This window comes from Nothobranchius furzeri, chromosome 14, assembly GCF_043380555.1.
Source record: "Nothobranchius furzeri strain GRZ-AD chromosome 14, NfurGRZ-RIMD1, whole genome shotgun sequence".
NCBI classification, from domain to species: Eukaryota; Metazoa; Chordata; class Actinopteri; order Cyprinodontiformes; family Nothobranchiidae; genus Nothobranchius; species Nothobranchius furzeri.
In genome coordinates this window covers 32,065,982-32,077,982 of record NC_091754.1, presented here as the reverse complement: position 1 = coordinate 32,077,982, position 12,001 = coordinate 32,065,982, and the positions used below count along the sequence as shown (strand labels likewise).

The 12,001-nt window shown below is 41.7% G+C and overlaps 1 protein-coding gene across 2 annotated transcripts in view; it reads right to left on the bottom strand.

The window, feature by feature from the left end:
• cacnb4a (calcium channel, voltage-dependent, beta 4a subunit) overlaps positions 1-12,001 on the bottom strand; it is a 53,486-nt gene that overhangs the window by 2,460 nt on the left and 39,025 nt on the right. For both annotated transcript variants that reach the window (XM_015965896.3, XM_015965897.3), the window contains 8 exons: positions 10,609-10,731; positions 7,381-7,508; positions 6,749-6,828; positions 6,653-6,672; positions 5,712-5,792; positions 2,794-2,852; positions 2,593-2,702; positions 2,314-2,465 (listed from right to left, as the gene is read on the bottom strand). In XM_015965896.3, the coding sequence (XP_015821382.1) occupies positions 2,314-2,465; positions 2,593-2,702; positions 2,794-2,852; positions 5,712-5,792; positions 6,653-6,672; positions 6,749-6,828; positions 7,381-7,508; positions 10,609-10,731 (753 nt within the window). The remainder of the gene's footprint in view (positions 1-2,313; positions 2,466-2,592; positions 2,703-2,793; positions 2,853-5,711; positions 5,793-6,652; positions 6,673-6,748; positions 6,829-7,380; positions 7,509-10,608; positions 10,732-12,001) is intronic.

Genomic DNA, 12,001 nt, shown 5'->3' with positions numbered 1-12,001 from the left:
ACCTAATTAGCCCCTTGTACCACATCATGAAAGTGTTTTTTCACATTTTTTTTTTACAGCGCTGCTTTCATTCATAGAGGTTAATTAGCCCACATACTGACATGTTTGGTACATCCAACTTCAGACTGAAAATCTTGATCTTTCTGATCAGATTTAGCCCAAAGGCATTAAGGTAACATTAAGTAGTTTTTTTTTAACTTAAAGCTAGAGCCTTAACATTGATCTCAGTTATTGTTGGGTTAGAAACCTAACCAGTTACATATTTTAAATGTCGCTGAGTGACACCACTCTGCAGCCCTCTGCAGGCCAGATACTGCACTTAACAGCTTAGTGGAGCGGGTAGGTGTTCTAGGGTGCCAAGCATATGTAACGGAATGGAATGACTGTTTTTCCCCTTCTCTGCACAAGACTAGTCTGCATGAGATATGGTCTCAAGGTCTCATGTGTTCCTTCTAACCTGCTTATTTTCAGCTCAACAGAAGAATGAAGAATGAATTAGTTTCTTTTAATAAATCAAAGAACTCTATTTTAATAAAGCTAATCTATCAAAGTGTTAGTCAATGAATAAGATGTGACCGATCTGTGAAATCAAAATATTAATTACTTTATTATAATCCTATAAAATATAATAAGTAATATGACTTTAAAACGTTCCAACAGGACTCATTTCACGCAGCGTTAAAAAGACATGACACATTACTTTCACTGATCCAATCAGAATCTCACAGATCTGACGGAGGTGTGGTTTTGATGGTGTTTGGTCATTTTTCATTTGACAATAAACTATAACATCCGAAGTATAGAACAATGCCCACGTCATCTCTAATGCCAGTTCAAAGCGTTCCAGAGAAAGTGACGGAGTGGCCAATCCTGATCTAAACTCTTTAACCGAAAGAAACAACGACAAGCTGAAAAATTCATCGCTATTCCAACAGCGGCCACAGTTCCTTTTAGAATAAAAGCTGAACCATCAAGACCCAGGCTCGGGTCTCACCAGACCCCAACAAAATTGCCGTGACCCGGACGTATCCCAGGACGGGTGGTCGGTTGCCGTGGCTTCTTCTACGGGCTCCGGTTCCATAAGGTTAAGATGGACCTTTACACCTCCTGATCTCGACGGGGACTTCCGCTCAGGGTATGTAGACCGGCAAATGGTGTCTCATGTGTTTATGAACCTCCTAACCAAAGCTTAATGCAAAGACATCACCTTCAGTTCCCGTCAGAACTAATCGTTTCTTCAGATTTGCTGGTTCTGATTACATCACACGTCATCCATTCACCGTCTCATCCACTTTAGTTACACCATACATGTAGTGTTTAAAGTCAGTCTAGTTTAATTTGTTAGTAATAAAATTCTTAACTTTTAAAATTGACTCTCTCTCTTCTGTTGTCTCTGAGTGAATACGAAGCTGTTTTCTAATCCCTGCAATAAAAAGTTCCAATCTTCTGGTTTAAATAACCTAACAGATCAGTAAGGTGGATTTCATATTTCCTATGGACTCCTACGCCTTATGGCTCATTAAATAACCTGTAATCTAATTCATTACACATACCTGCATTACAGCTGCTGGCTATTTTCTGTGCAGTTAGCTTTTTCAGTTTGCTGATCGTCAATAGAAAGCACAATAAGAAGTTTGATTTTCTGTTGGCATCATGGCGAAGCCTAAAAGTAAGGGTAAGACAGTAATGTCTTTGGAGGTGAAGCAAAGAGCTAAAACCGGAGCAAGCATCTAGTTTAGGGAAGCTGAAAAGGCTATGAAATCACAGGCTGATGGTGACCTGGCTTTGTTGCTGGACTTGTAAGTAATTATGTTGTTTGTCCAATAGTGTGGATCTTTTAAATTGTGTCTTACTTAGTAAGACTTGACTCGTGTTAGTGTTAGCTCGTTGGTAGCACTAGCTACAGCAGGCTGCTGCAGGGTTGCTTACAGTAGTTGCAGTTCCACTTTCAGCCAGTAGGGTGGAGGAGCAGGAAACTGCTCTGTGTTACTTTAGGCTGGGTTTCTTATCCATGTAGCTGACAGGCAAAGTCATGTTTCCTATATTAGTTTTTTCTGCACTCCAGCTAGTTTCTGCTTTTAAAGGTCTGTCACAGCAGGTCTGGATTTGATTGGACCACTGATTTTTTTATTTCTTATTTTCAGCTGTTCGGATGTAGCTCTGCTTCTGTATTTGGGGTCATTGTTCTGTTTTATGTCCCTGTTTGGTCCAAGCTTCAGCTGTGAGACAGATGGACTCACATTAGTCTTTGGTCTAGAGGAGATCATGGTGGACTTGGTGACATAAGCGTTATGCAGTGGCCATCAGTCTTACCTTGGCTGAAGACACTTTAACATGAACAACAATGGGAGCTAATGATGTCTTGATGAGCTGTGCTGGGTGATTAATTGTGTCTGCATCCAAAACCACCAGCTGAAGAGATCTCGCCAGCTCAAAGATCCTTTCTATTTCACTCTGCACCTCCGCTAAAGGTAAACAAGGACGTACAGCAGAAGGACAACGGGATGAGCCGACAGTTCAAAAATATTTATCACCTCCTTCAACACCTACAAGACATGCACATCATTGAGTGAGACAGTCCTGTAGCTTTACCAAGGCTGGAGCGGGTGTTGGATCTCTCAATGATGGCCCTCTTACTGGGGTTGTTAAGTACTGACCTCTTGGCCAACGATATGTCAGCTGTGACCCTTGTGATGGATATCCTGCAGAGAAGAAAATTGTACATGTCACAAGAGGACATCGGCAGCAGGATGACGGCTTTACAAGAGAGGCTGTCATACTGTCACCACTCACCTCCCATCAAACTTGTGCTTCAGGAAGTCAAACAGTGCTTTCTGCATCATGTCTGTCACCTGCAGCAGTGGATCAGGTTGATGACAGAGGATGAAAAGGGAAGAGGAAGATAAGAGCAGATATAAAGTTCATGAAATGCAATGCAGAGGAAGTGACTTGTAAAGGTGTTTATACAAGCTTATATTATGCACATTTTTACAGTTATACTGAGCAACAAATGAGAAAATCTGGGTTGTTGTTCATTCTGATGAAGCTCATTCATGCTGCTGCCAAGTCAGACCTGTGCATTACACACTTGACCGAGCTCTACTCTGCACCGTTGCACAATTTTTCTTCTGAGCTGACATACAAAAAATGTGATTAGAAGCAACAAAAAGTGGCCAAAAAATATAAATAAAACAGTGCACAGTGAATGACTAAAGTACACCAGCCAACTTTTAAAGTAAGGTTTTATTCTGAAACTCAATTTCGATTTTTTATATTTTTGCTATTATTCATTTTCTACAGCATCCAGAAACATTTATGATGGGTAAAAACTGATATTAACATTATTGAATTAATGTTTTGACTGTTAGGCATCTGGTGTCTGTTTAAATGTAGCTCATTCCATTTATATTACTCTGCGAACAGACAGGCTTTTGCAGGTCCTACAGGGAGGAGGTTTTGGGAGGTTTGACCTTGTCTTGGTACCGGTCCTGGTACCAGTCCTCTTATCAGTAAAACTCCCTTGAGAAAGTCCAGACTGCTCTTGTTGATTTAAAATGCACCTGGTGTGTCTATTACGGCTTCCTGTCTGAAAGTCTCAACGTGTGTGCGTAATCTTTTGTGTGTGCTTAATAAAAGCTTTTGGAGGACATCTGTCCGACGAGAGCGAACTGACAACCTGACTGGTGTGTACTTTTTCCTCTCCACTTTGTCGTCGTCGTCTTCCTCCGCTTATCCGGGTCCGGGTCGCGGGGGCAGCATCCCAACTAGGGAGCTCCAGACCGTCCTCTCCCCAGCTACCTCCACCAGCTCCTCCGGCAGGACCCCAAGGCGTTCCCGGACCAGATTGGAGATGTAACCTCTCCAACGTGTCCTGGGTCGACCCGGGGGCCTCCTGCCGGCAGGACATGCCTGAAACACCTCCCCAGGGAGGCTTCCTGACCAGATGCCCAAACCACCTCAACTGACTCCTTTCGATCCGGAGGAGCAGCGGTTCTACTCCGAGTCCCTCCCGAATGTCCAAGCTCCTCACCCTATCTCTAAGGCTGAGCCCGGCCACCCTACGGAGGAAACTTATTTCGGCCGCTTGTATCCGCGATCTCGTTCTTTCGGTCATTACCCAAAGCTCATGACCATAGGTGAGGATTTGGACGTAGATCGACCGGTAAATCAAGAGCCTGGCTTTCTGGCTCAGCTCCCTCTTCACCACGACAGATCGGCTCAGCGTCCGCATCACTGCAGACGCCGAACCAATCCGCCTGTCGATCTCCCGATCCCTCCTACCCTCACTCGTGATACTTAAACTCCTCCACTTGAGGTAGGACCTCTCTCCCGACCCGGGGTTGGCAAGCCACCCTATTCCGGTCAAGAAAACTTTGTAAAGTCTAAATTGATTGCTGATTAATGGTATTGGTTTTGATAAATTGATTACCATTTCCCCATGTGCTTTGAACTTTCTCTGAGGTAATCCTGGGTTGATAAAATTACCCAACAGTTTATGAGCATGATTACAATCACCAGCTGCTGTCTAACTAATACAGATCAGAGACCAACAAGAAATAAATCCTGCAAAAGAAAAATAAAAGCTAAATAAAGTAAACTGCTGCACTGGCAGATGTTTCATCTTAAATCATTTGGATCAGCATCAGGGATGATAACTGTTGATCAGATCCTCCCTGGAGGCACAAACACAAATTGTATTCAGCTTGTTTCACTGGGCTGCAGCTGCTGGTGACTATGAACACACACCTGTGAGTAAAAATGCACATTTTCATTTCAAACTGAATTTGTATATCAGATCATTTTTAACATGCTTACAGGGCCTCTTGCGGGGCTTGTGATGAATGCTCACTGTTTAAATTAGGTCTTAATTTGTTCGCGTGTGGCCTCATTTCAATAGACGACCATTTCACTCCTGTCACAACCCCTTCCAAGGTTCTCTCACGTTTTTCACACCTTCTGACTCATGCTAACTCGATGGAACAGGTTCCAGGTGCCTGGAATGACTCATGACATCTCCACCAAACTAGAGCAAGGCACATGAAACTCAAGAACTTTTGCAAACTTTTGAGACATTTTGAAAGCCCCCTCATGAATGCAGTTTACAACTTGTCACCAGTAGTTCCAGTCCAGCGAGTTACTGGCCTGAAAGCTAAACAAGTCTCATCCTCTGATGATCCTTTAACAGGATCCTGCAACAAAAGCATCATTTTATTAGATGTTGCTACAGCACATCTTTACTTGTGTTGGACAACTATGTTAGTTTTAATATCAGAACAGTCCCAAAGTGTTCCCGTTTGGTTGCTATTTGGACATTTTAGAGGAAAAACAATCACTTGACTCATGTCCCACCTTCAACACTTAATTTCTGTGGTTCTAATTTCAAACCGTGTTCCACTTTTTCAGACCGATGCGGTTTATCTAGAAGCCTGTTACCATGGCAACACCAGACAGGAAAGGAGGTGAGAAGCGTGATTCCATGACAACCGACTTCAGCTCTGCCACCACCTCCGTGGCTTCTTTTATTATCTGTGCTGTGCTTCCAGCTGATCATCAGTGAGCACTCGATTTAATTTGAATGTTGAGTCTGTGGGAAGAGCTCTCTGTGAGGTGACTGCTTTTCACTGTAAGCACACTGCCTGGATTGCTTTGTGGACACAAACATGTCTGAAAACACACAAGTGACTGTGGAGAAATGTCTGGGAAGATTTCACCTCGTAACCTTTCAGGGACGGACCCACCAGCACGACCGGCCTCATAGAGGGAACCACATCATAGGGCGGGAGGTGCTCAGTCTGGAGGGGCGGGAGCAAACAGCTAGTCAACTTGTGATATTTTATAAACGTTTTCTCAGCTCTTTTGTGTTTCTGTATTTTATTTACCTAAATATGAGTCCAGCAATGGTAAACGATCATTTTAAAACAACAGGAAGTTGACTAAAAACATTTATTTGATTTAAATTCAAATGGAAAAAAAATATTAAGCCTGCTTTTATTTGTTATCAGAAGCAATATTAAATTCAGGCACAAATAAATAAAATATATATGCTTTTGCTTTAACAGCCCAGTAACTTAGTAAGACAGCAGCAATAACATCTCTGTCTCACAGCAGCAGCTGAATAGCACTGAATTATAATCGAGGTACAGCCTGGACCATCTTAGAGCTGCGTAATGCAGACATAGGTGCACCAACCGCATCGTTAAAAAGGATAATTTGGTCATCATGAAATGTGTTTCTGTGCAAAAGTTGTAAACATCCAACGTCTTTCTAATATCTGCAGCCTCTGCTTGGAGGAATGTGGCTACATCCTAATGGTTGTTGCAAAAACTAAGTGTATTAATGTCGTTTTGTAACTGCTCCAGTCTCCTAAATATCATAGAACCTTTACAGCATTGTCAATATCTATGTTCTATACACACGATTATGTGGTTTTTGTGCAGAGGTGTTACACAAGTTAGCAAACGTCGTATCTAAAACAAGCGGAGGCATTTTTAAAAGATGTCATCCATAAAAATCCAACAAATTTAATAAGAAATCAGATCTTTTAACAGTTACTGTTCAAGGAAAATCATTCATCTTTAACTTCTTTAACCTCATGGTAATTTTATACAGGCCATATAAATGACTGCTCCTGTGTGTAATTCACCACACTCACCACTTTTTGTTTCTGCTTTCCTGAAAAAGAAGCAAAAAGATCATGAGGAAACGAGGAAACTAAACCCATGTGTGGTATGCGAGCTGTAGGACGGACCTGCCGAGTTTGGGTTTGGTTTGAATGTGCCGGACACCACTTCTCCCAGACTGGAGGAAGAATTGGCGCTGGATTTACTGCTGCGTTAACGACAGAGAGCAGAAGGAGGAAACGCTCGTGTGAAATTCAAAATAAACATTAGCTCTCCGCTGAGGTGCAGGTTATTTATAGACTTCTTGTGATGTGAGTGAGCTAAAGACAAAAAAAGGCAGCGTAGTCAGTTATCAGAATTCAAATGGGTTATAACTTTGGCATCAAGCTGCAGGTTTAACAGATATAAACCTAACCGACTTCTCGGTGGAACAAACCAAAAACAAGAACAAAATGATTTAAGATGGTGAGACTTTTCATCTCACAGCGTTGTCTCAGCATCACTAATCATCTCGTTGGCTAAAACCCAGCAGCTCCATCTGATGGAAAATCCTGCCATGGCCACAGACCAGGCACACCTTGGAGAGGCCGGACCACACAGCACAGCCTGGCTGTCATCCACAGATCTGTTGCTTATCTCCAGGCTCAACTGCCAACTTCTGCTTGTCCCTAAAGAGTCTCTCTTCTAAATCTAAAGCCCCTTCTATGTCTGCTGCCACTGAGTCCTCTGCAGTCAGCACTCACTCGTCTCTTCTGCTCACCTATGGAAGCGCCCTCTCTTCTGCTCCTGCTGGAGTCGAATGTTTTCCAGCTTCAGCGGGCTCGGGATGAAGCCAACATCACAGCCCTCTTTCACCAGGCGGCCGATCCACCAGTCGTTGTTGTACTTCTGTGAGGAAAACCACAAGAACACTAAAATAAGTAAAGAAAATAAAAAGATCTCAAACCTGATCTGCTTTCTTTATTCTTTAAATTCTGGGATAGCGCAAGGACTGTCTGTGTGCTCATTACTGCCACTAACATGAGTGGTGCACGGTGGTTTCCACCCCTCTGTGCCGGTGTACGAAGGTGTAGAAGAAGAAGGAGAAGTTTTATTTATGTTGCACTTTTCAAAGACGCAAGTCACAAAGGGCTTCACGTTGTAGTCACAGAGAAGTGGATGTCTGGTTTGGGAACATCTGGATCTCATCTTTGCTTTTAGCAGATGATGTAGTTCTGTTGGTGTCTTCAAGCCACGACCCTTCAGCGTACACTTAAGGGATTTGCAGTCAAGTGTGAAATGGCTTGTCCTTGACTGAAGTTGGAACAGAGCAGGAGATGGACTGATGGGTTAGGGTTTCATAATTAGTAAAGAAAGTGTGGTGGTGAAGAAGGAGCTGAGTGAACAGAAATCCCAGATAAGAGAAGTGAGCTCCTTATATAGGCAACTGAGGAGCTCCGTCTACTGGGGGGGGTGGGGGGTGGTGGGGGGGTGGGGGTGGAGTAGAGCCGCTGCTCCTCGCAGCAGAAAGAAAGGTGGTACAAGCATTTAGTGAGGATGCTTCTTGGTCGCCTCAATTGGAGGTATCCCAAGCATATCCCACTGGGAGGACATCCCGGAAAGACCAAGAACCCACTGGATGGATTATACACCTTCTCTGCCCTTGGAGCACCTCCTTCAGAGGGAGCTGTGAAGAGGATTGTCTGGGCTTTCCTCCTGGGCCTGTTACAGATAAGTGGAAGAAGATGGAATCAAATAGTTCTATTTCATCTGTACTTTTTCATTTTAGACAAAGCTGATGTGGGAGAATGTTTTCATGCCTGTCGTTCACATTACAGGATAACCTGAAGGACTTGAAACCTGCAGACAGCAGGCTGCAGGGTTAAAGTCAGTTGCAGTCTACTTTAGTACTGTAGAGAAGATGTTCTTACATTTAATTAGAAACCATAGAATGTGAAGTATCATAAAATATGAAATATCACCTTAATGGATCTTTGAGTAAATTGAACCAGAATATCGGATCGTTTTATTGCAGGGATTGAGCAACACTTCGTATCAACTCCAAGAAAGAGAGAGAGTCAGGTTTAAAAAGTTAAAAAGATTTATTTCTAAACAATTTGAACAAGACTAACTTTAAACACTACATGTGTGATGTAATTAAGGTGGAGTAAGACTGAGGATGGTGTGTGTGTGAAATATGTTCAGAACCAGCAAATCCGGAGAGACTGTTAGTTCTGAGTGGGAGTGAAAGGGTGTTTCACTCTAAGCTTTGGTTTGGAGATTATAGCACACATTGAGACCCCATCTGTCAGTCTGCGTACCCCAACGGAAGTCCCCGATTAGATCCAGAATGTCGAGGGTCCAGCTTGGACCCTCTTGGAACCGACGCCTGTAGATATGCAGCGGTTGCCGACCCTTCCAGTCTTGAGTTACTCCCAGGTCACGACAGTTTATTGGCATCAGCGAGACTCTGAAGGGGTCGTGATGGTTCAGCTTTTTTCTGAAGGAACCGTTGCAGCAGGTGGAACATGCAACAGATTTGATCCAGCTTGTCGTTAGGTTCTTTCGGCTTTAAGAGGAAAGTTACGGATTGGCCACTCCGATAACTTCTCTAGAACGCTTGGAACTCAAGTTAAGATGACGTGGGGCATCGTTTTATCATTTGGATGTTTTGATTTACTGTCGAATCAGAATTAGACAGGAAAAAAGGGGATTTACCAAGCACCAACAAAACCACGCCTCACGTCAGATCTGGAAGGTTCTGATTGGATCAGGAAAAGGAAATGTGTCACGTGACTTTAGCATTAAGTGTGATCAGTCTAGTGTCTAGTTTAAAGTTATATTACTTATTATAACACTATCATAGGATTATAATATCAAGTAATTAATATTCTCATTTCACAGATTCATTGAACATTGAGCTTTGAATGATTATTTGGACTAACAAAGTTATTTGATTATTATTTAAAGAGAAGAGTTCTTCGTCTTCTTTCTTCTTTCTTGTGCTGTCCGAGGAAGCAACAGTTTAGATAAGAGCACAGAGCATGAGTGGCCTTGGCCCATATCTTGTAGATTAGGCTTGTGTCAGAAACTTATGGTTTTGCTTGGGCAGAGCAAATAGAGCGGGGCCTTTTAGGTCAGAAATGGACAATTCATCACGCTACAGTACCAATCTTGATTTTGGCCCGTTCAGCCATATTTTTGTTACATTTGGTAAACAAACATTCTTTCTTGCACCAAAATGAATTTTTTTCATTATTTGTTTCTTATCAAAAAAGATTGTTTTATCAAGGATCCAACAGTCCTGCATGAAAATAAATAAATAATAAAATAAAACATTGTCTGTTCAACTTAATTCGAACTAGGACAACTAGACTTCCTTCATTTGCAGGAAAAATGTTGCTCTCCATGGAGGGAGATTTATCTATTCAAAATAACACATACCAAGCTTTAGAACTGCAGTGTTAAAGTATTTACGATAAACGTCTTTAATCACAACATCTAGTGAACTTCAAACTCAGCTAGACCTGAAAAAAATCTAACTACACAGGACACCCAAAGACAAACTGATTTGTGTTAATTCCAGAAGGTTTCACATTTTCAGGCATGTGGACAAATTAACTCACATGCTGACCAGGACAACAAAGGCCCAGATGTTTAAACCAGGTTACATAAACAAAGTTATACTCAAATGCATGAGTTTGGTATACTCTGTACTATTCATTTTGAAATTATGAATTGAAATATTATGAAAACACAAAGGATGCCTTTATTTTGAAAGTTTGCAGAAAGAGTTGTATTAAAGTTTAACTAGAACTGGGCCAAACAAAGGCCTTCTCCCACTTCTACATTATAAAGATATTAATCATATAGAAATGGGACCAATAGAATCTTTCCGTTGTTGAAGATGGAGAATAATAGACTGGCTTAGCTGGAAAGAGAAGAAGAGTTAGAGCCACGTAAAAGGAAACAACATGCATAGCATCACCAAACAGTGAGTGAACGGCACCTCTTTGATGTGGAGGAAGTCCTTGGCATCAAAAGAGACAGCAGTGCCAGGCACAGGAACATCCTCATCCAATGCACCACAGAAACTCACGTTGGTCCTCACAGCAAATGCAACAGCTTTACTCTGTTGGACAGACAAAAATATGTTTAATCATCTTTATACAATGTGATGATGTAAAGTAGGGTTGGCTCATATGAAAAACCCTTTAAATGCATTAAACAGACGGCAGAGACATGAGCACAGACACAGCTAGCCTGTTTCCCCTCTGCAGAGCCGTGTGTTTTTTTTACCACCAGTGTGCTCATCCATCTGCTGCATCACACATGCAGCAAGCCTGCCTCGCAGTGAGGAGTGGGCACTGGTGAAGAGCCTCCTGACAGCAACAAGAGAGCAGCAGTACAGATCACACCGGATGCGCTGCACATGGCTGGGAAGGGGAGCGCACCTCACTCCGAGGGTAAAAACACAGACGGGAACAGGCTCAGAGTTCACCAACTAAGAAGGGAGCAAATGCAATGAAGATTTTTCTGTAACACTGTACCAAAATCGGCTTATCTAATGACTACCTATGACAAGCAAATCAGTATTTAATGATTAACTAATGATTACCTAAGCTTCACAACCACCCCATGGTGGATTTATTAGCTAATGATTCCTGAATGATTACTTAATGAATAAATGAATGAATGAATGAAATCTTTATTTCGAACATTATAATAAGAATAAAAATAACTATAACAATAATAATAATAACAAAGTCATTGTAGACATTAAAAATAAAATCACACTGATAATAACACAAAAATTAAATTATCATATTCTGTTCGAAAAGGAGTAGGAGGAAGCTAGTGCTTATTAAATCCTACCCCCCTTTTCCCATTTGTTCAAGATCAAAAGGAACAATGCCGTTCTCCTAATTCATCATACATTTTCTATTCTATTCTATTTTCTATTCTATTCTATTTTCTATTTTCATCTATAGTCAAATGGCTCATGCAAAATAGTTCCACATGCCTTTTCCATTTATCCACCACACACAGCGATTAACATTCCCTACTACACATACTTACAACACACCCCATTTTCTCACCCTCACACCACTCATTGGATCTTTTTGAGTCAAAATCCCTCTTCCTCCCTGTACCTCATAAAGACCATATTTTTGTACCACGTTCTAAATTGGGTCATACTTGGACATTGCTTTAAATCACCATTTAATCCATTCCATAATTTTACCCCTCAAACAGAGACGCACTGACTTTTTACTGTTGTTCGCACAGACGGGTATTTTAAATTCCATTCCTCTCTCAAATTATATTGTTTATCTCTATATGAGAAATACTTTTGTATATTACCAGTTTGTCATTAGCTTTATATATGATTTGTAATGTCA